Source organism: Miniopterus natalensis, chromosome 7 (genome assembly GCF_054644295.1).
Source record: "Miniopterus natalensis isolate mMinNat1 chromosome 7, mMinNat1.hap1, whole genome shotgun sequence".
NCBI lineage: Eukaryota > Metazoa > Chordata > Mammalia > Chiroptera > Miniopteridae > Miniopterus > Miniopterus natalensis.
The window spans coordinates 31,440,146-31,465,116 of NC_142087.1; the positions used below are offsets into that span (position 1 = coordinate 31,440,146).

Sequence of the window (24,971 nt, forward strand, 5' to 3'; positions counted from 1 at the left end):
ACTCTTGCCATTGTAAAATGTTATTTATTTTTGTCTCTTTTTTGCAGGTTGATAGTTTCATGTCATGTGATGTTATTATACATTTTTCTTTTTTGAATTGAGACATTACTTAGAATATCATCACATTCCAATGGCAAATGTCTCATGGATATATTGTGGGTTTATAAGATATAAAAGCTGACATATTTAGTGAAACAGTTCAAAGTTTTACTTTTAAAGCCATTTCGGGTATTACATCTTTTTATCTTTTAAAACCATTCCCCCTTTCTTATTCCTTGCCTTTTATTTTATCTTCTATCTTTGCTCTGTGGACTATTTTTAGCCTCCTATCATTTTCGAGAACTGATATGATTAAGACCTAAAGCTCATCTGGAGCAGCTCTAATATTCAAACAGCACCGACGGGAACTCGAGAAAGCAGAAAACTGTGAATTTGTTCTTTCCCTAATTATCTGCCTTGAATCTGATATTATGGTATAAATGCAGAATATTTTAAATACTCAAGACAGTCCCACAGACGTGTTCCAACGACCTTGTTTTTATTTCTGTTGCCGAAATTAAATGTCACATAGTGCACCTGATGCTTCCCGGGTTCCGACGGAAAGCGGCTCCGACTGATATTTAAAGTTCAGGGAGCAGGAGCTAGATGAGCTGTGACAGCTTTCCCCACTCTCTCAGCTACATGAATTACTGTGACAATGAAGGGACCGGGCAAGGAAGACACCAGTGACTCGGGGGGTTGTGGAGCCTCTGAGTCACGCCTGACCCGCGGGGTGGCCTGTGACTCCTGTGGCTCCCTGAGCGGCGCCTGCCCCCCGGCCTCCGTCTATGCGGGTGTAGACTCCAGGGCGAAAACCCTGCGCTGTGCTTCCTACCCGCTCTCTGAACGCCCTTTAAGTGTCAGCTTCTCGCTGGTCCGCTGCTTTGTCGACGGTGCTGACTTACTGTTTCCAGCTGGAGGCCGTAAGCTTCCAGCTTCTTCTTGACACTCTTTCCTTAATTTATCCAGCTCTATTTTATACAGTAGATCTCTTTATTTAGAATCAATGTTCACTTTATCTTGAAAATGTGTTGCAAATGCCCCTAGGAGTTGCTCTTGCACACCCGCGTGTAGCGATGGCTTCTGTCGACTGAGCGAGCAAGCACGCTCGGGTCCCACCCTGGACCCGTCCTGTTTCCCTCACCGCGAACCAGGCATCTAGGACGTCGGCCTAAGGCTGCTGTCGGAGACTTAGACAGCAAGTAAATGTCCTTTTTCTTGTATCCTCCAAATATTTTCAAATGGTTTGTAATAATTAAAGTTACAGGTACTGCAATTTTCATTTATAATGTGCTTTAAATGCTGTGCTGCTTTCATTCCACCGTCATTCGATTATCATACCAATTATTTGGAACACTTTGTTTGTATTGGAGACCCACTTAGTATTATAAAAGAAACTTAATATAGAAAAAACACAAATGGTTGTCCGATTTTCCCCAGTTCACAGAGCTTATAGAATCCCATCATCTTTATTCACTTTCAAGTTGCCCCTCTGGCAGATATGTTGTCACTTTAAGCATAAAGTAGCTGTACAATACAATATCCAATGTTTTATTTATTATACTAATGTTGTAAATACTATATACACAATATTAAAAGACCTGGACACACAATATCTGTGAATCAACTAGAAAAACCATTTTGACTACAGTTAGTAATACACCTTGCCTATTAGTAATACACTTTGTCTATTAGTAATATACTTTGTAATTAGTAATATACCTTGTCTGTTAGTCATACACCTTGTTTATTCAATAATATATGTAATTTCGACTGGCCATTAGATTTAACTGAATAAGCTACTTAAATAAAACAGTCTGTTTCTCTGAGTTTAAAAATAATGATGATAGCTGTGATACATGTAGATGACATTGATAGTCTGTAATCAAGATACAATGTCCCTAGAAATATGCAGAGGACAAACCCTTATACCAAAGCAATTATTTCAGAGAGAAAACAATTGATATGCATTTTATATGAACTATGTGATGGGCACTATTACCTAATATTATTACCCGATATTGACAGGCACCTCTAAATTATTGATATTCACCATTGTTAATTGGGAAAAACTGAGGCCCATGAAGTTATATTTTCTCTTGCTCTGATGATCATGCTGTTTCTACAACAAATAATTTCAGATATGCAATGTAACCTAAGCTAGGAAGACACGCCATCACTTCTGCCATTCTGTTCACTGGGAGGTAGTCAAAAAGTCCAGCCCGTGCTCAGAAGGAGGGATTACATGGGACACCACAGCAAGAGGGGGGGATCTTTGGGGGCCCCGTTTAGAGGCTGTTTGTTATAGTGATAAAAATGTGAACAGTATGCAATTTTCTGGTGTGTAAGAAAAACAGAAATAGGAGCATACATGCCTTTCCTTATAACATCAAAAAGCAACAATGGAAGAATCAACCCCAAACTAATAAAAATGGTTTCCTAAAAAGAGAGACAGAAAACAGAGAGGAAGAGACAGAAAATAGAGCTATATCTCTCGATCTGCTTTGCTTGGTAGATTTCACTTTGGAAACTTATAAATATTTCACATAATGAACACCTCGAAAGAAAAGAAGCAATCTTTGAGTATGAAATCTGTCCACATTAATTTGAATTGGAAATGTCAATGGATAATTTTTCTCTTCGAAAATATATTTCTAAAATAAGGGTATTTCTTTGTACCTGAAAAGCTTAGAACCAGTAGCCCAGAAAAACAAAACAAAAGAAAACCAAACAGAAAACTGAAAATACCCTAGCCATCAGATCATGAGAACTGAATTTCATTTTTCATTAAAACGAACAAAGGTTCCTGGGAGGAAATAATAGATTCCAGGCCTGGAGTTGGAGATGTACAGGATGAGCCTGGGATATCTCCTGATTGATCACAACAAAGCTATTAAGGCCCATGGGTACCTGATAAAAACAAACAAACGGAAAATGTCAACTGAAGCAGCTCCTTCTGGTCAAGGAAGGGGCAATTTAAACACTGAAAAAAAATAATGACAGTATTGAATTGAAACACAAAACTCCATTTCCTATGGCATTCCAAAGGGAGCAGGCTTTCCTTTGGTGTTTGCTAGAACCAATTCAACATTTATGGAAAAACGGTTGATAAAAGTTAAGAATCAAGCATATTCCCTACCTCTCTTTTAAGGAATCTATTTCAGGGTAGGCCTGTAGTTTGCAAAGGAAAGTTTTGTTTGGTAAGAAAATAGCTCATACATTCAGGAATAGACTCCGGTTAGAAAATCAGAGTTTTGCAGTCCCTGCAGAAATCACGTATCTAAACAATGATCACCAGTAGCTGCAGAAACCATTAGGTGGAAGCTTGGTGGAGAATTTTACTGTGTAGGGATCAGGCTGACAACACTTGGACGCTCTAATCAGTGGGACTATTAGACATTTTGTTCCTTTTAATGTGATTCCGTTGGATAAACACAGCACTTCTTATGACTCATTCTTTAAATATTTTCCTATTACAATCGACATTCAACATGATATTAGTTTCAGGTGTACAGCCTAATGGTTACCCATCCATATAACTTACAAAGCGATTCCCCTGGTAAGCCCAGCACCCACCTGGGGCCCTGCAGAGTTACTATAATATTATTGACTGTATTCCCCATGCTGTACTTTACATCCCATCCCCGTGACTATTTGTAACGACTAATTAGTACTCCTTAAGCCCTCTACCTTCCTCCCCCAGCCCCCTAAACCCCTCCCCTCTGGCAACCATTCGTTTGTTCTCTGTATCTACAAATCTGTTTCCGTTTTGTTTGTTCATTTACTTTGTTTTTTAGTTTCCATATATGAATGGAATCATATGGTATTTGTCTGTCTTTGCCTCACTTACTCCACTTAGCATAATACCCTCTGGGTCCATCCATGTCACAACTGGTTAAGGTTTCATTTTCTGCGGTGGGTAATATTCCATCGCATATTTGCACCACTTCTTCCTTAGCCAGTCAGCTGTCAGTGGACACTTGGGTTGCTTCCATACCTTCGCTACTACACATAATGCTGCCGTGAGCATAGGGGTGCTTCTATCTTTTTGAATTAATGCTTTGGATTTTTTTCGTATAAATACCTAGAAGTAGGATTGCTTGTTGGCAGAGCAGCTCCATTTTTAAATTTTTGAGGTGACTCCCTCCTGCTCTCCACAGTGCCTGCACCCGTCTGCATTCCCGCCAACGGTGCACAAGGGCTCCCTTCTCTCCACACCCTCGCCAGCACTTGTTTGTGGATTTGTTGATGGAGCCACTCTGACAGGTGTGGGGTGATATCTCCTTGTGGTATCAATTTGCATCTCTCTGATTAGTGACCGAGCATTTTCTCATGTGTCTCTTGGCCATCTGTATGTCCTCTTTGGAGAAATGTCTATCCAGGTCCTCTGCCCATTTTTTAATCAGGTTGTTTGTTTTGGGCGTTAAATTGTATGAGTTCTTTAAATATTTTGGATATTACTCTCTTACCAGATGTATCATTGGCAAATATCTTCCTATTTTGTAGGTTATCTTTTCCTTTTGTTGATGGCTTTCTTAGCTGGGCAAAAACATTTTAGTTTGATGTACTCCCATTTGTTAATATTTTTCTTTTGTTTCCCTTGACAGAGAAGACATATCCAAAAAAAAATTAGACATAGTACTAAAAGCAACATCAAAGAGTTTACTACCATGTTTTCTTATAGGATTTTTATGGTTTCTGACACTTAAGTCTTTAATTCATTTTTAGTTTATTCTTGTATCTAGTGTAAGAAAATCTAGTTTCTGTCATTATTTTTTGTTTTGGATGCATCTGTCCAGTTTTCTCAACAACATTTATTTAAGAGTCTGTTTTTATCCCATTGTATAGTATTGCTTCATTTGTCATAAATTAATGACCATATAGGCATGGGTTTATTTCTGGGTTCTCTATATTGTTCCTTTGATCTATGTGTGTTCTTAGCCAGTACCATGCTGTTTTGATTACCACGGTCTCATAGGATAGTTTGATATCAAGTAGCATGATACCTCCAAATCTATTCTTCTTTCTCAAGATGGCTGTGGCATTTTGGGTATTTTTGTGGTTCCATGAAAATTTTAGGATTGTTTGTTCTACTTGTATGAAAAATGCCATTGGTATTTTGATAAGGATTGCATTGAATGTATAGATGGCTTTGGGTGGCATGAACATTTTAACGCTGCAAATTCTTCCCATCCATGACCATGGTACATGCTTCTACTTATTGTATCTTCTTCAATTTTTTTCTTCAGTGTTTTATAATTTTCTGAGTTTTGTACCTCCTTGGTCAAATTTATTCCTAAGTAGTTTTATACAAATGTAAATAGGATTGTTTTCTTAATTTCACTGATGGTTTATTGGTGTATAAAAATGTAACCAATTTCTGAATATTAATTTTGTATCCTGCTGCTTTACTGAATTTATTTATCAATTTTAATCGTTTTTGGTGAACTCTTCAGGATTCTCCACGTGGAGCACCATGTTGTCTGCAAAAAATGATAGTTTTATTTCTTACTTTCCAATTTGGATGCCTTTTATTTCTTTTTTTTTTTTTTTTTTTTGGTCTGATTGCTGTCACTAAGACACTAAGACTTCCAACACTATGTTGAATAAAAGTGGTGAAAGTGGACATTCTTGTCTTGTTCCTAATCTTAAAGAAAACGCTTCTAGCTTTTCACTGTTGAATATAATGTTGGCTGTGGACTTGCCATACCTGGCCTTTATTAGGCAGAGCTGTGTTCCCTCTAGTCCCACTTTGCTGATAGTTTTTATCATAAATGGTGCTCGATTTTGTCAAATGCTTTTTCTTATAAATTATACTTGGGGAAAAAAAAGAATGTACTTAAATTTCTAAGTCATATTTCTAGTTAACAGGAAGTTAGAGGTGTGACTACAGTGAGTGGTGCAAGGAGAGTACAATGAAACCAAATCCAGAACTGGGCAAATGTCCATAAGTGACCTAGTGTTTTAAAGTGTCTAACAAGAGAAACAGTACAGACACACACACACAAATTGCTGTATCAGAAACTTAGGCATCACATTTAAATCATATTAGGGTGTTGACAGGCCTACATAAGCACATGCGCAAAGGCATAATCATTATGTAACTATTAAACACCAGACCTGCGCCCAGCTGGCGTGGCTCAGCAGTTGAGCACCAACCTATGATCCAGGAGATCTCGGTTCGATTCCCGGTCAGAGCACAGGCCTGGGTTGCTGGTTCGATCCCCAGTGGGGGGTGTGCAGGAGGCAGCCGATCAATGACTCTCTCATCATTGATGTTTCTATCTCTCTCTCTCTCCCCCTCTCCCTTCCTCTCTCTGAAATCAATAAAAAACATATTTAAAAAAAACAAAACAGACTTGCAAACTATATACCTCACCCTTAAGTAAGCACTAAAATGGTTGCTGAGACAAAATTAATCCCTGACTTCAAATATTTTACCATTGATTTGTGGAAACAGGTTGTTATATAAACAATGCTGGCCGTGGACATTACTGTAGACCCCAAGCCAATCATGGCTCTGCAACTGAAGGTCCCTGAGCCTGTCTCCTCATCTATGAAATGGCAAGTACTCTGCTTAACAGTTGGGATGACAAAGCAGACTGGATAAAATGATCTGTTTAAAGCATCTGCAAATCCAAAAATCTTCATATAGAGAGAAGAAATAATAGCCATGTAGCATATGTAACAGTAACAAATGAATGGAACAGACAACAGGCCCCGTATTTGGAAGAAGGAATCCCATTAAGCTGAATGAAGTTTATGCGGGTTTCCTGGGAAGGTCAGAGCTGGAGCTCCCTCCAGAGTGACAGCCCAGGGATCTTGCCACGTGGTTCTCAGTACCTGCCCCAGCATCTGGTGCTCCGCAGCTCGACAGACCAAACAAACGTTTGCTGCGCAAATGAATGAACGCAGAGTGTGCTGAGGAGGCAAGTCAGAGCTCCTGTTGGGTTACATGGGCTCTAGATGGAGACTTTTAATAAGGATGGGACCAAAAACCACCCCTGAGGAGCCTATGTGGTTGGGGCGAGGGGCATGCTACTCTGTTATTCGAGTTTTCATATTGTTTTTTTTTCTCCTCAATCAAGTAATTTCCTTTCCGTCTTAATATTATTATGTCCCCAATAGGGCTAAGAAATTTTAACTGAAAAACATGGAAAAGTGCTACTCCCTATAATGTGGAAATAAACAGGACCTTTTGAACTTCTATTAAATATAAATTCTATAAATAAAGGAGTTGGTTATAAATGTGTAATCTTTATACCCATTTTTCTTCATTAGAAACACCCTAAGCTACTAAGGTACTAAATATTCTTAGAGTCCTAGAGCAAAAAATCCGTCCATTGCCTCCAGCCAAAATTCAATACTTCCTATTTTTTCCATGAATCTTATAAAAACATGGTTTTAAGTTACAATGTCTATACCATAGAGAAAAATAGCCTATTTTAAATGTCACGCGTTCCTGCATTAAGGGGAGAAAGTTCTTCCTTCTTTCTACAAGTTGATGGTTCCAATAAATCCCTTGCGCCCACGGGTGACAGCGACGGCCCCCACCTCCCTAAGCCAGGGGCCGCTTGGGGGACAGCTCCCCAGGGCGCGCGCCCCCTGCCCTCCCGGCTGCGCGCCCGCGGAGCGCCGCGCCCCCGGCGGGATGAGACACGTGCGCGCGGCCGGCTCTTTGTGTGCGCCGCGCGCCTGCCTCCCGGCCGCGCTCCCCGCTCCCCGCTCCCCGCTCCCCGCGGGGCGAAGCCTGGCCCGCGGGCCCGCGCCCGGCGTGGAAACGCACCGTAAACACGGCCCTCGCAGTGCCCCATTGTCTCGCTCCCGCGCCTGTTCCCTTGGAAGCGTCCCCGCCGCCCTTGCCCTTTCCCCGGGTCCAGTTGGGAGTGGAGATCAAGGCCCCCGGAATGAGGAGCTTGTCCTCAGGAATCCGGGAGCGGTGCGGGCCGGGGAGCCGGGTGGGAACGGCGGGGGTGCGGGGGGAGGGAGAGGGTGGGGGCGGGAGAGGTGGAGCGCGTCTGGCCAGCGTCTCGGAGCCCAGCCACCCCGCGGGCCGGGCGGGGGGGGGGAGCCACGCGGGCGCATCGGCCCGCCCCCCGCCCCGCCCCTCCCCCGTCCCTGCGCCCGGAGCCGCGATGGTGCCGCCGCGCTGCGGCCAGCGGTGCGCCGCCGAGTGAGGCGCCCGCCGCGGGAGCTGCAGGGGCGGCGGGGGCGAAGGTGGGGACCCGCTCGCGGAGGGCGGGCGCCAGGCCGTGTCCCGGTCCCCGGCCGCCCTGCCACCCACCCCGCGTCCCAGCCCCCGCGGGCGGGAGCTGGGGGCCCTGGGCGGAGGCGCGCTGCCGGAGGCGGCGGGCTGGATGCGGGACCTGCGCGGACTCGGCTGCGGACGGCGGCTCTGGACCCGCGGGAGCCGCGCGCGCTGGCATGGCCTCCAACTTTAACGACATAGTCAAGCAGGGCTACGTGAAAATCCGCAGCAGGAAGCTGGGGGTGAGTGGCTGCCGGGCCGGCTCCTTCCCCTGCGCCCGGCCGAGAGGGGGCGGGGAGGGGCGACCCGCGGGCCGGGGGCGGCGCGGCGCGGCCTCGGGAGGGCTGCGCGCTTGTTGCTCGGTGGTCCGGGGGCGCACCGCCTGGGGGGCTCCGCGCTCGGGGCCCCACCGCCCCGTGAGCGGGGGCTGGTTTGGACGCAGACCGAGAAGTCGTAGACGACGGGGACTGTCAGGTCCGAGATGAATGCGCCCTGAGGATGGTTCGTACCCAGCGCGACCCACCATGGGCGGTTCTCGAAAGTGTGCGCCTGTGGGGCGGCGCAGCTCGGCGGCAGGAGGTGCACGGACCGCCGGGTGTGTTTAGAATCACCATTTCCTCGCCCCCGCTCCCCAAGCCCGTGTCACAATCTCCCGACGCCCGGCAGCGCCCGGCCCCGCGGCGGCCGACTGCGGGGAGCCGAGGGCGCGCGGAGCGGTCGCCGGCCGCCCGGCCGCGTGTGCGCCCGGCCGCGTCCCTGCGCCCGGTGCGGGCAGGTGTGCGCTCGCGGCCGCGGGCCCTGGGGCGGTCGGGACGGCAAAGTTTCCGGACAGCTTTTCACAGTCCATCCTTGAAAGGTGCTCCACCTGAGTCGGGATCGAAACGGTGTAGATCCCCCCGGGGGCTCAGAACTTCTCTCGTGGCCGGACGGGGAGGTGAGAAGGCCGCGTGGACACGGCGGAGGACCTGGGGTGTGGACGGGCGCGGGCAGGAGGGGGGCGCGGCCCCTGCGCGGAGCCGGGACCTGCGGAGAGGTCCGAGCGGCTCCCGCGAAGTCCCGGCGGGGGAGGTGGGCGCCGGGGCCCGGGGCGGGGCGGGAAGCGCCCGCGGAGGCGGAGAGGCCCCGTTTTGGGGGTTCCCGCGGATGTCCGTCGACCTCGCGGATCTCAAAGTTCCTGGTGGGAAAGCTCCGGAACCCCGGGGCCGAGCGGCCTGGGGCGAGGACGTTCCGTGCGCGCGCTCGCACCTGGATGGGGGTGCTGACCCTGGAGAGGGCGAAAGGAGAACCTCGTTCATGTTACCACTAAGGAAAAAAGAGATGAATGTATGTCTAGGAAACGGAACTCAGGTGGGCAAAGCGCCTCCCCGAGGAAGGGTCGGCAGGCACCGCGCGGGGGGCGCCGCGGGGGGCGCACGCGGGTGCTGGAGGCAGGAGGGGAGCCGTTCGCCTTTTCGTGCTGCCCCTGCCGGGTTTCCCGTCCGAGACGCAGAGTGTCCCCCAAGGGCACGGGGGCCCATTCTCGAACTTGGGCAGATCTGGAGAAGAGGGGAGCGCGAAACCGGGCGACCGCAAGGCCCCTCCCCAGCGGGGCGCGGGGGCCGGGTTGCAGGCCCCCCGCGGGGTTCCGGAGCTGCTCTGGAGTAGAGGAATGCGCCCCCTTCCTCCCCGGGAGAAGCTGCAGTTGTCCAGGAAGGAGGCCCAGGGCTCCTGGCCGCCCAGACGCAGTGCTCCAGTCTGTCACCGGCACAGCCCTCCGCCAGGAAAGGAGGTGCGGGGCCGGAGAGGGAGGGACAGCGGTGTCAGGAGCTTGACCTCCGAAGCCCTTCCCTCGGCCACGTGGTGCGTTCATCCCTCTAGCCGCCCGCGTCCCTGGAACCCTGACGGTGTCTGACAGCTCCGGTGCCATCAGCTCCTGGACGGCGGAAGCCCCCTGGGGACAGGTGTGCGCTTCCTTGGAGTCGCCGCGCGCCGCTGAGCTGAGCGCTCCGCTCCCTGCGCACTTGGCCCCTGGGGTCCGCAGGATTCCTCCCCCAGCCGGCTTTCCAGGATTCCACACAGTAAACAGAGCATGCGACCCAATTGGAAGCTAGGGTCCCGGGGAAGAACATCGGATGCTTCTTGGGTAACAGTGGCATTGCCAGCCTTTGAAATGCCCCTTTGGAATCACATTTCTCCTGAAGATGTGCCAGCGTGTTTACATTTTTCAAAGCCGCTTTCCGTGGCCGCGCCGTGTAGAGTTATGCGTCTGTAAAGGACAGTCTTCCTGGAACACAATAAAAGCGTTTTTATACACAGAGGAATTGCTTTTGTGCTCCCTTTGTACTTGAGAAATGGGAACTTCGCGGAGGTCGGCGCAGAAACAGTTTTTTGTTGTTGTTTTAATCTTAAAATATTAAACTCCCCTTGATTCTGTGGGAGAATATTATTTATTTTTTTAAAAAATTTTGGAGATGCTTCTATCCGGAATATTTTTTATATGTTTTTATTGATTTCAGAGAGAGGACAGGAGAGAGAGAAACATCAGTGATGAGAGAGTCACTGATCTCTGCCTCCTGCAGGCGCCCTGCTGGGGATCCAGCGGAGACCCAGACATGGGCGCTGACCAGAATCCAACCTGGATCTCCTAGATCCTAGGTTGATGCTCAACCGCTGAGCCACGCCAGCCAGGCAGGGTTCAGAATATCCTAAGGACAAAACTTCACGCACATGGTTCTGTGAAGCTTAGTAAGTTAAGTGGGTCCTGTGAGATAATAAAACTCTAAGCAAACGTGTGCCTTAAAATGGAAATGTATAATCATCCCCACCATCACCGAAAGAGGGATTATATAAACATATTTCATTTTCTTAGCTCCTAATACAAATCATGAATTTTATGGACTCAGAACTGTGGACCTTCCCATTAAACTATTTTTAACTCAGGAGACATGTAATGATTGTTTTATGGTTCATGTTCAAAACTAAATTTCAAAATAAAAGTAAATTCTCATGAAATGTGTACAGATAATTGACTTCTTATGGGCAGAGCTCATGCTTTTTCAAACGTAATTTGATAATATGCTAATGAGAAAGGCCCGAGTATGAGGCCAGTTGTGTCAGAGATGATTATGACATGAAAACATATTTTGAGATGAAATGACCTCACGTACCCTTTACGGCTCACAAATTAGTGCTCAGTATTCTGCCAGATGAGGGCAGGAAAGCATCCCAGTCCTCTCAGCTGTGGGCCAACCTGAACCCAGGTGCCTGCAGGCAGACAGGGTTGAGGGAGCCCTTGTCGTGTGTTTCCTTAGAGGTTCTAGTGCTACCTGTTGAGGATAGTCCCCTAGCTGACTATTTGGGCAAAGCAGTAAGTGTTAAATTTTCTTTTCAATGTTTGCTTTGAAATTTGTCTTAACTTGTTAATCAGCTTTTCTTCATTTAAGAAAATATTTTAAGGGGAAACAATAGAATCATGCTCCTGAATTTCATTCTTGTGTTTTAAAAATAGGGTTGTTAAACCATTAAAATTTTAAAGGCATCAAGTCATTAAAAGTATAATAACACAACTCTATAGTCATTCCTTTAAATTCTGCATTCATTTTTCATTAGAACATATCACTGTTTCTATGAATACGGGGTGGTGGCAAAAGTAGGTTTACAGTCGTGAGTACACAATGCACAGAGTTTATTCTTGATTATTTATTAATTGCTGTATTATTTTCTGTATGAATAACTAAGCCTCCCTCTGCCCCACCCTGGCTCAGGGCAGACCCCCGCACTTTCACCAGCTGATACTGGTACTTCTAGACGTCAGACGCTGACTTGACGTGCCACAAGGAAGGAACATCATCGTTTCGGAGTATTTTATATTTAAGGTCACCTCTTTGGGACAGCACTTCTGTTTGCCTTGAATAAAATACTTTGCTGAGTTTTGGATTTGGTACGGGGAGAGGGGGGTACCGTAAGATTTTAATCCAGAGCAGTTGCTTGATTAAAACTGTTTCAGACTTAGTCTGCCAAAGTGACGTGCGTGGGTTGGTGAGCGTGGAGCCTTGGGAACCAGAGTGGAGGTTGCCAGGGCGACCCTGCCACGTGGTAGCACCTGCTTGGAGGCACCAGGCCACTGTGCTTCCTCACCTGTGTCACACTAGCTCCTCTCTGTCAGTTATTTAATATCACTTCTATTTGTGTCAGACACCAGAACACAGATGATCTCACCTAGGAAACCCTCCCCTTCTGAACCTCGCCTTACACATATCTCACCAATTTCCAGCCCTAAATAAACCTCATGCGCTTCTAACACCTGCTGTCACCTGGGGGGGGGGGCAGGGCAAGGATCCCTTGGTTGTGCCTCACCCCCTTCCCACTACATCTTTCACCGGCTCTCCTGCTCCTGCTCTCCCCAGGCCCACCATTGCCAGAGTTCTCCCAATGGGCTGTTTCTTAAAATCCTGTTCTCTGGCCCGTACAGTCCTTATTTGTCATAAGCCCTACAGTTTTATTCCTACTTCTCAAAAGACTTCTCTAAAGTAGGTATTTTAAACTTTTCTCACTTCCAGTCTCCAGATGTGCACGCCCAGATTTCTAGGAAACGTTTCGTGCTTGGTCCCCGTAGTGCAGCCCAGGCCAACGAATGAGTCCAAAGAGAACATCCTAGGCTTCCTAAGCCGGCCCCTGCCTCACGGAGGAGCCCACGTGAGCTGATGGTTCCTTCGGCACTGCCGCTCATTTAACAAGGACTCGGTGTCAGGCCTCAGAGGCAGTACTGGGCCTTCCCTTCTCTGAGGCACCACAAGCACCCAAATGTCCCATCTTTCGGTGCCACCCAGGAGTGCCATCCGTGGCCTCTTTCCAGTTGAGACTCTGCTTCCATAACTTCAGGTTCAAGTGCTGATGGGACTTCCCAAAGCTGCTTTTTACTGCCTGCTCGGTTATTCTCGGTGTCCTGCCAGAGTAATTTTCCTAGATTCCAGTTTCAAACATGTAATTCCCACTCTTACGTTTTCTCCATGGCTTCTCATTTCTAGAGTAATAATTAAACTTCAACTTGCAATTCAGAGCTGTTCACAATACCTACCATTGTTTCATTTAGGGATTTTAAAATCATGTAATACTTAAGCACACTGGAAATTACCCACTCATATTGGTAAAGTACCAATACACCGTACTTTCTTGTGATTTAAATTTTTTAGGATAGAAAAATGCTGAGAGTTGAAGACCCAGCTGAATCTCTTGCCATTTAATACACTCCACAGTTGGATTCGGTATTTATCTGTTACTGTATAGATGGAGTTTGTCCATTCCAGTGATTGTACTGTCTTGTGTTGTATGAAGAAGCTAGACTTCCTCTGTTAACAGTGGACACTTCCAAGGCTTTTCTGTTTGTGCTTCGACAAATACACTTACATAATTCTCTTTGATCACACGTATCCAAGGTCCCCCAGGGTATGTGATGTGGATAACCGTAGAGCAGCTGGTTTTTATAACATGTACATTTTCACTTTACTAGATGTGCTCACAGGTAATTGTTCCAATTTATAAGCCCAGAAGCGATGAAATGAGAGAACTCCCTTTATCATACTCTTAACAGTAATTGATGCTGGCATATTTCTTTAAATTATGAAATATTTCAGGCATATGGAGAACATGAAACTTTATTAAAAATCACATTTTGCTCTGTGGTCTTCAGTTTTTAAAAAAGAAATAAAATGGATAATGTCGAAGTCCTTGTATATCTCAACACCATAACTTCAGAAGTAAAGTTAGGTTTCTAACGTCATGCGCTGTTTTTCTATTTTTTATTTTTTTTTATTTATTATTTTTTCTATTTTTTATTACATTTTAATATTTCTTCAAGTAATGTATGCTGATGCTCTGTATAGCTTCACCTTTCTATCATTGTAATCATACAGTATGACCTCTTGAAACATACTTGTTTTTACCCAAGGCTGTTTTTTTAAGATTTAATCATTTTGATATAGGTTTCCAGTTTATTAATTGTGTTTCCGCTTAGGATTCCTTTATATAACTGGTCCACAGGTTGTATTTCCTAATGCAAGTAAGCAAGAGTTTCTTCAGGTTACGTGCTTAGAGGAGGGTTTGCTCGGCTCAGGTTGGTACCTACCTAGAGGTCTTGCCCGGTTGTCCCCAGAGGGGTGTCCGAGTGCACCCCCACTGAGTCCCCTCCCCTGCTTCTCCTCACCAGCACCTGCTGGGGTGAGACTTCTCCCTCCCTTGGTAAATGGGTATGTTAAGGTCGCACTTCTCTGCACTTTGAACATGTTTTTATATTTATTGCCCTATAAATTGTCCTGCTGTGCGGATTACCCCTTCGGTCCCACCGCCGTCCTTCTATGCGATAGCCGTCTGCAGGAGTCCCGTCTGTATTTTGAACACTATTTCCTTGCAGTTACAAACCGCACAACTACTGCTCTCATGCTCTGGCTTGCCGTTAATTCTCTTACGGTTTCCTGTGTCTTGTCGATACTTCACATTTTAGTGAAACCCATTTATCTGTTTTCCTTGTGGCTTCGCCCTTTTGAGTTTTATTTAAGAAGCTGTCCCCACTATAGCATAAAATTGCTACTTTCTGTTCCATTTCGTTGTTTCCATGCAAACCTGTATACACTTGGATTTTTAATCAACCTGTGTGGTTAATGCTTATTTTTAGGTTTAAGTTTGGAATCGCTTTGTCCCCGCAAGGCTGGCCAGATGTCCACCTCCACTCACTAAATATTCTTATCCACGGGCTTGGTAGATAAGTCCTACTTTTTATGTTTTCGAATTTGTACTTCCGATATTTTGTTGTATTTCCTTTTACGTACTTAATGTTTTGTTGTTGGTTTTTGTTTGGTTCGTTTTTTAAATTTGTCTTTATTGTTGAAAGTGTTACAGATGTCCCCCTTTCCCCCCCATTGACCCCTCCACCCGCATCCGCCCCACCCAGGCCTTCCCCACACCAATGTCTGTGTCCGTGGGTTATGCCTATATCCATATCAGTTCTTTGATTAATCTCTCCCCCACACCCCCACCTTCCTTCTGAGATCCCTCAGTCTGTTCCATGCTTCTATGTCTCTGGGTCTATTTTGAATGATTTTTTAAACATTTTAAATGAGATTTTCTAATTGGTTGCTGCTGGTTTATACGAAAGCTGTTGTTTTTGTCATATCTAGAATCTGACAGTGATTCACTAATTCAGCATTGAAGACATTGAGGTCTTGCTCTGTGCAGTTACTATGTGGGTGCCCAGGATACCTCAGAGCAGAGAACATGAATCTTAACTTCCAGGAGCACATATAAAAAGGGGTCAAGAAAGTAAACAGAGTTATACGTGCCTTTTGCAAGGGAAAGTGGTGAAAAAAATAGAAGGAAGCTCTGCAATTGAGAACCAAGAAGGTTCAGAAATGCGGGGGCCTTTCAGTTAGTTCTGATGGAAGAGATGGAGCTCACTGGGGGGGCCGGAGGAGGGACTGGACAGTAATGGAGTAACCGCGCAGGGCGAGGGGTCGCGGGTTACCTTCGTTTTCTTTTACTGCATGTATTAAAAATAGTTAGCATCCTGCATTTAAGCATTGTTTCTTTAAAGCCAGAGCCATTAGATTATAGGAATCTCTATAAGTTATAATAACCAAAGGAAAGGAAACAAAAAAGAGAACTTGCGCTTTGGCCAGTGTGGCTCAGTGGGTAGGAGCGTCATCACCATACGCCTTATATTGGAAGGTTGTGGGTTCAGTTCCCAGTCAGGCACATACCTGGGTTTCAGGTTTGATTCCCAGTTCTGGTCGGGGTGCTTGAGGGAGGCAGCCCATCTCTGTCTCTGTCTCTGTCTCTGTCTCTGTCTCTGTCTGTCTCTCCCCCCTCCCCCTCCCCCTCCCCCTCCCTCTAAAAAAAAAATCAATGAAAATATACTTGGGTGAGAAGGATTTTAAAAAAGAGAGAACTTGAAAATGTATTACAATTAAACACTGAAATATTCCATAATAAAGTTTAAATTTAGTGAAACTTTCCTCTAAAAATTATTAAACTAAACCAGTTTGTTGCTGCGATTCCAAAATGGGCTAAAAGATGCCAAATTGATTGTTTATACATCACACTATTTTGAGAAAAGAGAGGGAACAGATGTGCATATTTCTGTGTTTCAACAAGTTTTCAATATGTAAAATTAATCTTATTTACCGTTCAGCTAATTAGTGACTACAGGTGGCAGTAATACATCTGTTGGTGTTAATGCCTAGAAATTATTGAGTTTAGAGTTTATATGTTTAAACTCTTCCTCAAAGAAAAAGAAAATTATTAATGGAAGAAAATAAAATTGTATTTAAAGCATATATAGGCTTGAGGGCAGTGGACATGTCTGCCTGGCCTCAGATCACAGGGCTTTGCTTGTTTTAATGGTTCTATGATTGTGAACTCAGGGAAGTGAAAGCTTGTGATAACCATGGTGGAAGTAAAATTAAAGACAGCCTTCTACTGACTTCGTTTACTTAAAGAGCTTGATCTTGAGTGTTCTAATGGGTTCGAATCTACTTTGTCAATGTTAATAAAATCTGAGTTTATTTTTAAATTGAAGTAGAGCACATCCAAGGTTTCTAGGGGATCCATTAGCGCTGTATTTATTAATGCTCATTGACCGCGGCTTCTGCTTGGGGAGCAGGCAATCATGCAATCTTAGAAAGCAGGTGCCAGTCTTCCTTCCTGAACGGTTTTTTGTGTTTTTTTGAGATTCAGTGAGATATTTTTAAAAGGTATTATGTAATTGAATGGCAAAAGCTAATAGTTTTGACTTCTGGGAAACTTTCAGATATTTTGAGGGAACTTCTCTTTAGCACATTGCAATAGAACTGGCAGGGGATGTTCAAGGTGACTTTTAAGTGAGCAACGTTGTTTTTTAATTGCATCAAATTCTGTAAGTTAATTAGAATGTAATAAAAATGTTTTTAAACCGAAATAGCAGCCCAGAATCACCCCAGATAAAGCTAAATCACATATCCATCCATCCAGGTCTCACGCAGACTTGAGTCGCATTTGCTGGGAAGGGTCCCCCCCAGCAAGGCTCAGTGTGCACGTGGTTTGGGGGCTTTGCTCTGGGTCTTGTGTGTACGCGGCAGAGAAGACATATAGATAGTCTTTCCTTTTCGAAGACCTGGGTATAATGACTTTGGAAAGAAAGGTGGAGTATTTCTTCTCAGGAGCTACTTAAATATATGGTCACTTGTATGACATTAGTTAACTAGAGAGAGCACAAATGTGGAATCAACCACAGGAAATTCCCATGTGGGATTTTGCTCTATATTTTCCTATGTATTTTTTAACCTCAGATGCTCTATATTCTATCAAGTGTTGCCAAAGCAAGGTGAACGTCGGAAGAATGCTACGAGCACCGAGTGTAGCCGCAGATACAGCAGGATTTTTTAATTTACACAGGATTCTTCTTCCACTGGGGATCATCCGTTTCCCATTTCATTGTGCCTTTTAACTTCTTACTGACTTTTGTTCTTTTCTGAGCATAAGTATGTGAGGGCGCGTTTGGTTGGGTGGGGAAGTCTGGAAGGACCTGGGAACCCTGTGGAAAGGGGGGGCAAGGCTCATAGCCAGGTGGAGCTGTGTTTGAAATGCGTTTCCAGTTTTTCATTCTTTCCACAAATACCTGTTGACTTCCAGCCCCCCTGGCATTGTCGTCGCTTATGTTTCTGCCAGGGACCCCCGTGTGACCTTAGATGAGCTACTTCAGCCCATCGCACCGTGAGCTCCTTGAGAATACCCCCCTTCCTGGCGCGGGAGAGGCACAAATAAAACGCAAGCAGACAGCCGTGTGCGCGTGTGAGGTGAGCACGAGAGCCGCGCGGGGGTTCCCTGGGGTGCTCTTGGGAGACGCGTGTGCGAGGGGTGAGGAAGGTACGATTGGCAGAGAGAGGCGCTGACGCCTCGGGGTGAAGCTGTGGCCGTGGCCTGCCCCTCGGGGACCTCTGATCCTGGGATGGCTCTAGAGATCGTCACAAACTGAGGCGAAGGAGCCAGCCTTCCCGTCCCACATCAGCCAGCCACGGCCTGGGGTTGTCCCCTGCAGTTCATTGTCCAGTCATTTTCAGTCCCTGTCCTCATCAGCGCCTCAAGTATTTTTTCATCTGCTGGAGACAGATGAGACATGGATCCTTCCATGAAGGAATCACGTGGAGCCCGCGGGGATGGTCTAGGAAACTGTTTTATGGGATCTCAGAGAACTCATGATAAAAACAGAGATAAGTTCTGTGCTGATGGGGGCGCAGAACAGGGCATTTCCATTAGAGCGTGACAAATATTCTACCGTAACAGAGCTTAGTTTCTGAAATGCAACAATTATGTTGTTCCTTTTCTGTCCACCTCGCCATCTTGTGATAGGTGCTTTGAAGACAGGAGACGATAAATGTAATAGTCATCTCGGTACATACCACCTGTTGATGCACAATTTAATATGGTTTTGAACTATATTTCTTTTAAAAAATTTAAAGCGTATCACACTGACCCCAGCGCCTCCGTCAAGCGTGGGCAGCAGAGATAACTTAAGTGTACAAGTCATTTCTGTCGGAGAATTCTGCTCTCCGGCCGCCTGCCCGCGTGTGGGACTCTGCCGCAGTCAGTGCAGACACACGTCTGTTGCTGTTCCGTGGGACAGAAACACGCACCGCCAGGGATGCCCAGGCGATCGTTCCCGCACAGCTGTGAGGGAACAGCACGCGGTGTTCTGCGCATCGGGCACCCAGGCAGCAGTGAGGCCCCACTGTGCGTGTGCAGCTGTGCGGGTTTCGGGCGCCCTAAGACAGACACAGCTGGGGGCTAAAAGCCCGTCACCCCGGGGTGTGCAGATGGGGCAAGAGAACCAAGGAGGGACTCCGAGGGTTGGGATAGCCCTAAATGCTGTACAAACTCTGCACAATTAATCAGTCGTTTTCTTTTTACCTTGGGTTTTGTTATTTTTAAAATTTCACCGTGAATGTTATTTTTTACCTGTTTCATTCTTTCCTTAAAATGGAGTAAATTAGCTCATCTGTTTACAAAATTATCTAGAATTATCTCTTATGTGCTTTCAATCTTTAGCTATCTTTAAGGGTTCTTAATATGCTTGGCAAATTATTTTTCCGCAATAGAATTATTGCCTTAAAAAATACTTGTATTTTCTCCTCATAACAAGTATCGTGTCTGGTTACTATACGTTTACATATATATATTTTATTAGTGTTTCTCTCTCCCACTGAGCTCCCTGAGGTTAGGGACCACCTCCGCTGTTCTCACTATGTTCTCATAGCACAGGCTGATCCTTGGCAGGTGCTCCGTACATACTTGTTGAATTGATACACAAATAAATGGAGTGTGAAGGTTTCATCACACTGATTTTATCTAAAAATAATGATGATGACTCATATTTTTTCATTTGGTATAAAGAGGATGCACCGAGGGTAGTGTGCCTTGCAAACGGATGCATCAGTAGACGCAGGGTCTGAATTAAAAACGTGGAAGCTGCAGAGCTCTGAACGTGGTTTTTGCGCATTGATGTTTTGGATTTCTACGTCGAAAGGTTTTGGTGTGCGAACGTGAACGCCGACTACCTGCTGGATGCCCCGCTGCCCCTCCGCGGGCAGCCCGCGCCCGTCGGAGGCCTCCTGCGGGTGCCACAGCCTAGCTAGCGGTCAGGTGCACGGCTTCCCGGGCCAGACCGTCTCGGGGTAAACTCCGCTCCGGCACTTACTGCCAGTGTCACTTGCGGAAATGGATCTGCTCCGTTCTCCGCTTTTCTCCTTTGCGAAATGGTGTTGGGGTGAAGACATGAGTTAAATCATTTAGAAAATGATGGAAGAAAAGAGCTATGAAAGTGTGTAATTATGATATTATAATGGGCACCAGGGGACCCGCTCTTCTGGCCACAGCTGCTTAGGACAGAAGTCAGTCTTTCCCAGCTGGAGAGACCCGAATCCGTGTCTGCTCTCTGGATATCTCTGCCTGTAAGAGAACAGCCGGTGGGGTCCTGGTGAGCTCCATGTGTTTCCAGATCCTGTTAGCTGACTTGATGGCGCCGGGCATGACATCTAAACTCAACATGACTTCGGGGCCGTTCAGGATCTGCCCCCCGCCTCTCCCGCCTTTCCCTGTGCCGCCTTCTGCCCCTGCACCATCTGCTCCCGACGCGCAGGATTACCTGCTGCCGACTCTGTCTTGCGTCGGGGAGTTGCTGGTGTCGCTCCCTGCACGGGGACCTGCAGCGGTCTTCCTACTGTGTTTCTCAATTTAAATCCCCAGGCATCAGCTCCCCTAGAGGTGGGGACCCCAAGTCCAGGGTAGAGCTCTGTAGTAAATTTTAAAATTGGGAATCGAGTCCTCCAGATGTATTCTTCTTCATCATGATTGTTTGGGCTACTTGGAGTTACTTACAATTCCACATTGAGCTTTGAATTATATAAAGTTTTGCAAAAGGCCAATGAGATCTTGATAGGAATCGCACTTACCATGTAGATCTCCTGCTGGGGTGGCATATTTCCATTTTAACACTACTAAGTGTCCTGATTGATGAACATGGGATGTCTTTCCATTTATTTAGGTCTTCTTTAATTAATTTTGGCAATATTTTGTAGTTTAAGGATACAAGCCTTCTACCTGTTTGATTAAATTTATTTCTGATATTATATTTTTAATGCTATTATAAATGGAATTGTTTTCTTAATTTCATTTTCAGATTTATTCATTGCTGATATGTAGAACTCCAGCTGAATTTTTCATGTTGATCTTGTAGTCTACCACTTTGCTGAATTTGTTTATTAGCTCTAACAGATGTGTGTGTGTATTTTTTTTAGGATTTTTCTATATAAAAGATCAGACCTTCTGCAAATATAGATACTTTGCTTCATTAAAAGAAAAATTGGATGTCCTTGATGTTTTTTATTGCCTAATTGTTCTGGCTAGACCTCCTAGGGCCATGCAGAATCCCAGGAGCCAAAGTGTTCATTCTTGTCTTGTTCCTGACCTTAGAGTGGAAGCTTTCAGTCTCTCACCTCTGAGCATAATCTTAGCCATGGGTTTTCCATGGATGCCCTTTATTAGAAAGGAAGTGTCCTTCCATTCCTAGTCTGTGGGGTGTTTTTATTACGAAATGGTTTTGGATTTTGTCAGATGCTTTTTCTACATCGATTGAGATGATCATGTGACATGGATATTTTCTGCAGTCTATTATGGTATATTACTTTGATTGACTTTCATATTTTGAACCACACTTGCAGCCCTGAGAGAAATCCCACTTAGTTGTGGTGGGATCTCGCTTTTTAATATGCCGCTGGATTCAGTTTGCTAGTATTTTATTGAAGGTTTGTACATCTGTTTTGATAAGGAGTATTGGTCTGTAGTTTTCTTATGATTTGTCTGTTTGGCTTCAGTATCAAGGTAATTCTTTCTTAGTAGAATGAGGTAGGTGTGGTCACTCCTTTTCTGTTGTCTGGAAGAGCTGGAAAGGATTGGTGTCGTTTCTTATTTGAAAATTTTGCATAATTCTCCAGTGAAACTACCTGATTCTGGGCTTTCTTTATGGGTGGAGGTTGATGGTGGATTCAATCTCTTAAAATACGATAAACTTATTCGCGTTTTCTGTTCCTCCTGCAGTCAGGTTTGGTAGTTTGTGTTTGTAGGAGTTTGTCTATTTCATATAGTTCTGATTTTTTAGCATAAAATCATCCACTGTGTCTCTTACCACCCTTATTTCTATAAATTCTGTAGTAACGTCCCCACTCTCACTTCCGATTTTAGTCACTTGAATCTCCTCCCTCTTTATCTTGGTCAGTGTAGCTGAAGGTTTGTCCATTTTATTAACCTTTCCCCCAAAGAATCAACTTTAGGTTCTGTTGACTCTCTCTGGCGTCCTGTTCCGTTTCGTGCGTCTGCTCCGGTGCTAGTGTCCTGTTCCCTGCGCTTCAGTCCCAAGCGGGCCCTGCCGGCCCTGCCCAGCTCGGCTTTGTGCCCGCGGAGTCTGAAGGAGAGACAGTGGACGCGTCGTTTGTCCTCAGCTTTCGTCAGGGCAGGTCTGCAGCCCTGGGCCTGGGTCTCATCCTCTCATTGCCCAGCACACACACATCTTTTAGAAGCCCTTATTTTCCCGCATATCTCTTTTCTCAGCTTCTTCCCTGGCTCTTTGGTCTGTTGCTTACCCTGCTATCTGTCGCCCGGGCCTCTGTGGCCAACACTTCTGCCTTTACGTGCTTTTGGAAAACGCCGCCCTAGCCCTGGGGATGCCCCCATGCAGATGAATCAACCGATCCCTCGTGCTGGTCATCCCGGGAGCTTTCAGACGGGTCAGAAAACACAGCCCCAGTTCTTTGAGAATGACGCCCATGCTGTCCCCTCTGGCACCAGCAGCCTGCACCTGGACTCTGGTCTGCTGTTCCCCGGGCACCACTGAGCTGGAGAGGGGAGATGCCCCGCGGCAGTTACAGGTGGCACAGCTTCTGTCTGGGCGCTGCAACAGCATCGTTCTTCAGATAGCGTTCCCTGGTGGTTCTAAGTTTTAGGCTCCATTCCAGAGCTCTGCGACGTTTACTCTGGCAGTTCCTGTTGGTATTTTAGCTGCTTTCGTGACAGGGTGGCCTTGGAGTTCCCTCACTGCCATTGTGGTGATGTCACTCCCTATTGGTTCCCAATAGTTGATGACACCGTGCTTGATTCTTAACGGGAGATCATTAAATGTATTTTTGAGGACTAGATAACAGGGACATGTGTTATCTCTTAACCAAATATTAGGGACAATGGAAAGGGGGGTGGGGGGAGAGGACAGGAAGAGATTCACCAAAGAACACGCATGCATATATGCATAACCCACGGACACAGACGGTAGCACTGGAAAGGCCTGGGGTGGGCGAGGGGGGGGGTGGAGGGGGCAAAAAGGGAGAAAGTGGGAGACATCTGCAGTACTGTCAACAATAAAATAAAATAAAAATTTTTTTAAAGTGACATACTGTACTTAATATGTTCAGCAAGTGGCTTTTATATTGATTACCACATTTTTAAAAAGTAGAATATAGCACAATACAAACTGTATCAAACAATTTATCACCCAACCCTGGACACTTTGAAAGTAAAAAGAAGAGCTGAGCACCCTGGAACTCAGGTGAAGGTGCCCCTGGACTGTATCAACTTCCCATATGTATGACCACTCAAGTTCAGTCCTACTCTCCAGTGATGGATAAACTTGACTGATGGTCTAGTTAGTCCCTCGTGGCTTGTAATTGCTAGTTTTTGTTATGCTCCTGAAGCTGTGCAAACGGCTGGCTGCTGAAGAGGTGGGTACAGGCGAAGCCTGCTCTAAATGTAATGCACTTATGAGCAGGATTTCCCATTCTCATTTAGGAATAATTAAATTTATGGCAGATATTACATTGGAAACCTTTGCGTCACTCTTGTAAAAATCTAATTTAGTATGCAGTAATGAGGAATTAAGAGCTTTTTTATTTTTAGTCTTAAATCCATCTTTAGTTAATTTTTGTGTATGGTGTAAGATAAGGGTTCCCATTCATTCTTTTGCATGTGAATATCCAGACATCCTGTGCTCATGGATTGTTTACGTATCCAGGCTACCCCAAGCAATCTACAGATTCAGTGCAATCCTCGTTGAAATCCCGGAAACATTTTTTGCAGAAATGGAAAAAACAATTCTACGATCCATATGGAATCACAGAAGACCACAGATACACACAGCCACATCAGTTCTGAGAAGGAACAGCAAAGCTGGAGGCAAAACACTTCCTGACTTCAAGATATATTATAAAGCTACAGTAATTAAAACAGTATGGTACTGGCTGACGCCCCCATGTTGACCAGTGGGACAGACTAGACAGCCCAGAAATAAACCCACACACATGTGTTCAATTCATCTTCAATGAGGATTCCAGGAATGCACATTGAGCAAAAAATAGTCTTTTCAACAAATGGTGTTGTGGAAAGTAGTAGGTAAGCTTCTAACAATAACCCCCAGATTCCAGCAGATTCTGGAATTCCCTTCCTGCTGGGTAAAATGTCACTTGGTCCACTCTGTCTCCTAAGTCAGCAGAAAACCTTTGCTCCATTGAGGGTCTGTTAGTTAATTTTGCGTGTGCGTTTATTTTAATACATAAACTGAACGTGGCTTGAACTATTTTTAATAGAAATATATACCCATATATTATATAATGATATATTTTTTATGTTCATATATTACTTGTATGTATATGAATAATTCATACTATAAAATACCTCAATAAGGGTTTTTGCCCAAGTGCTTTCTCTTTTTTGGTATATGTGGCATATTTGTTAGACTCATGCAGAGTCACAGTTGTATGTTGGGAGATATATGATCACAGAGGTATGAAGGAAGATCCGTACAGACGGGATTTTAACTGACAGCACAGGAGAAGCACAGAACATTTCAGGGGCAAATACCATAGAATAAAGTGTAAAACATTGGCCATCCTTCTTTCTCAGTAAAATTACCTGCAGCTGTACTGGCAAAGGACTTGTCATTTGTATTCAAAAAGCTAAATTATAGGCAATTTGAACTCATTTATCTTTTTTAAATTCAATGCAAATAATGACAACATTAATCTTTCTTTTTTTCTCTATAAGAATGAACAACTAGTTTGAAATACCAATTCTCTTAGAGATTTCTACTCCTATAGTGTACCCAGGTTAAAAACCAGAATTTAAAGGAGAGATTAAAGAA

The 24,971-nt window shown here is 45.2% G+C and overlaps 1 protein-coding gene across 1 annotated transcript in view; it reads left to right on the plus strand.

Annotated features, from left to right (window-relative positions):
* Positions 1-8,397: 8,397 nt before the first annotated feature.
* The window catches only part of DOK6 (docking protein 6), a 183,048-nt gene continuing 166,474 nt past the window's right edge, over positions 8,398-24,971 (plus strand). The window contains exon 1 of the mRNA XM_087818901.1: positions 8,398-8,529. Within this exon, the coding sequence (XP_087675027.1) occupies positions 8,464-8,529 (66 nt within the window). The 5' untranslated portion in view covers positions 8,398-8,463. The remainder of the gene's footprint in view (positions 8,530-24,971) is intronic.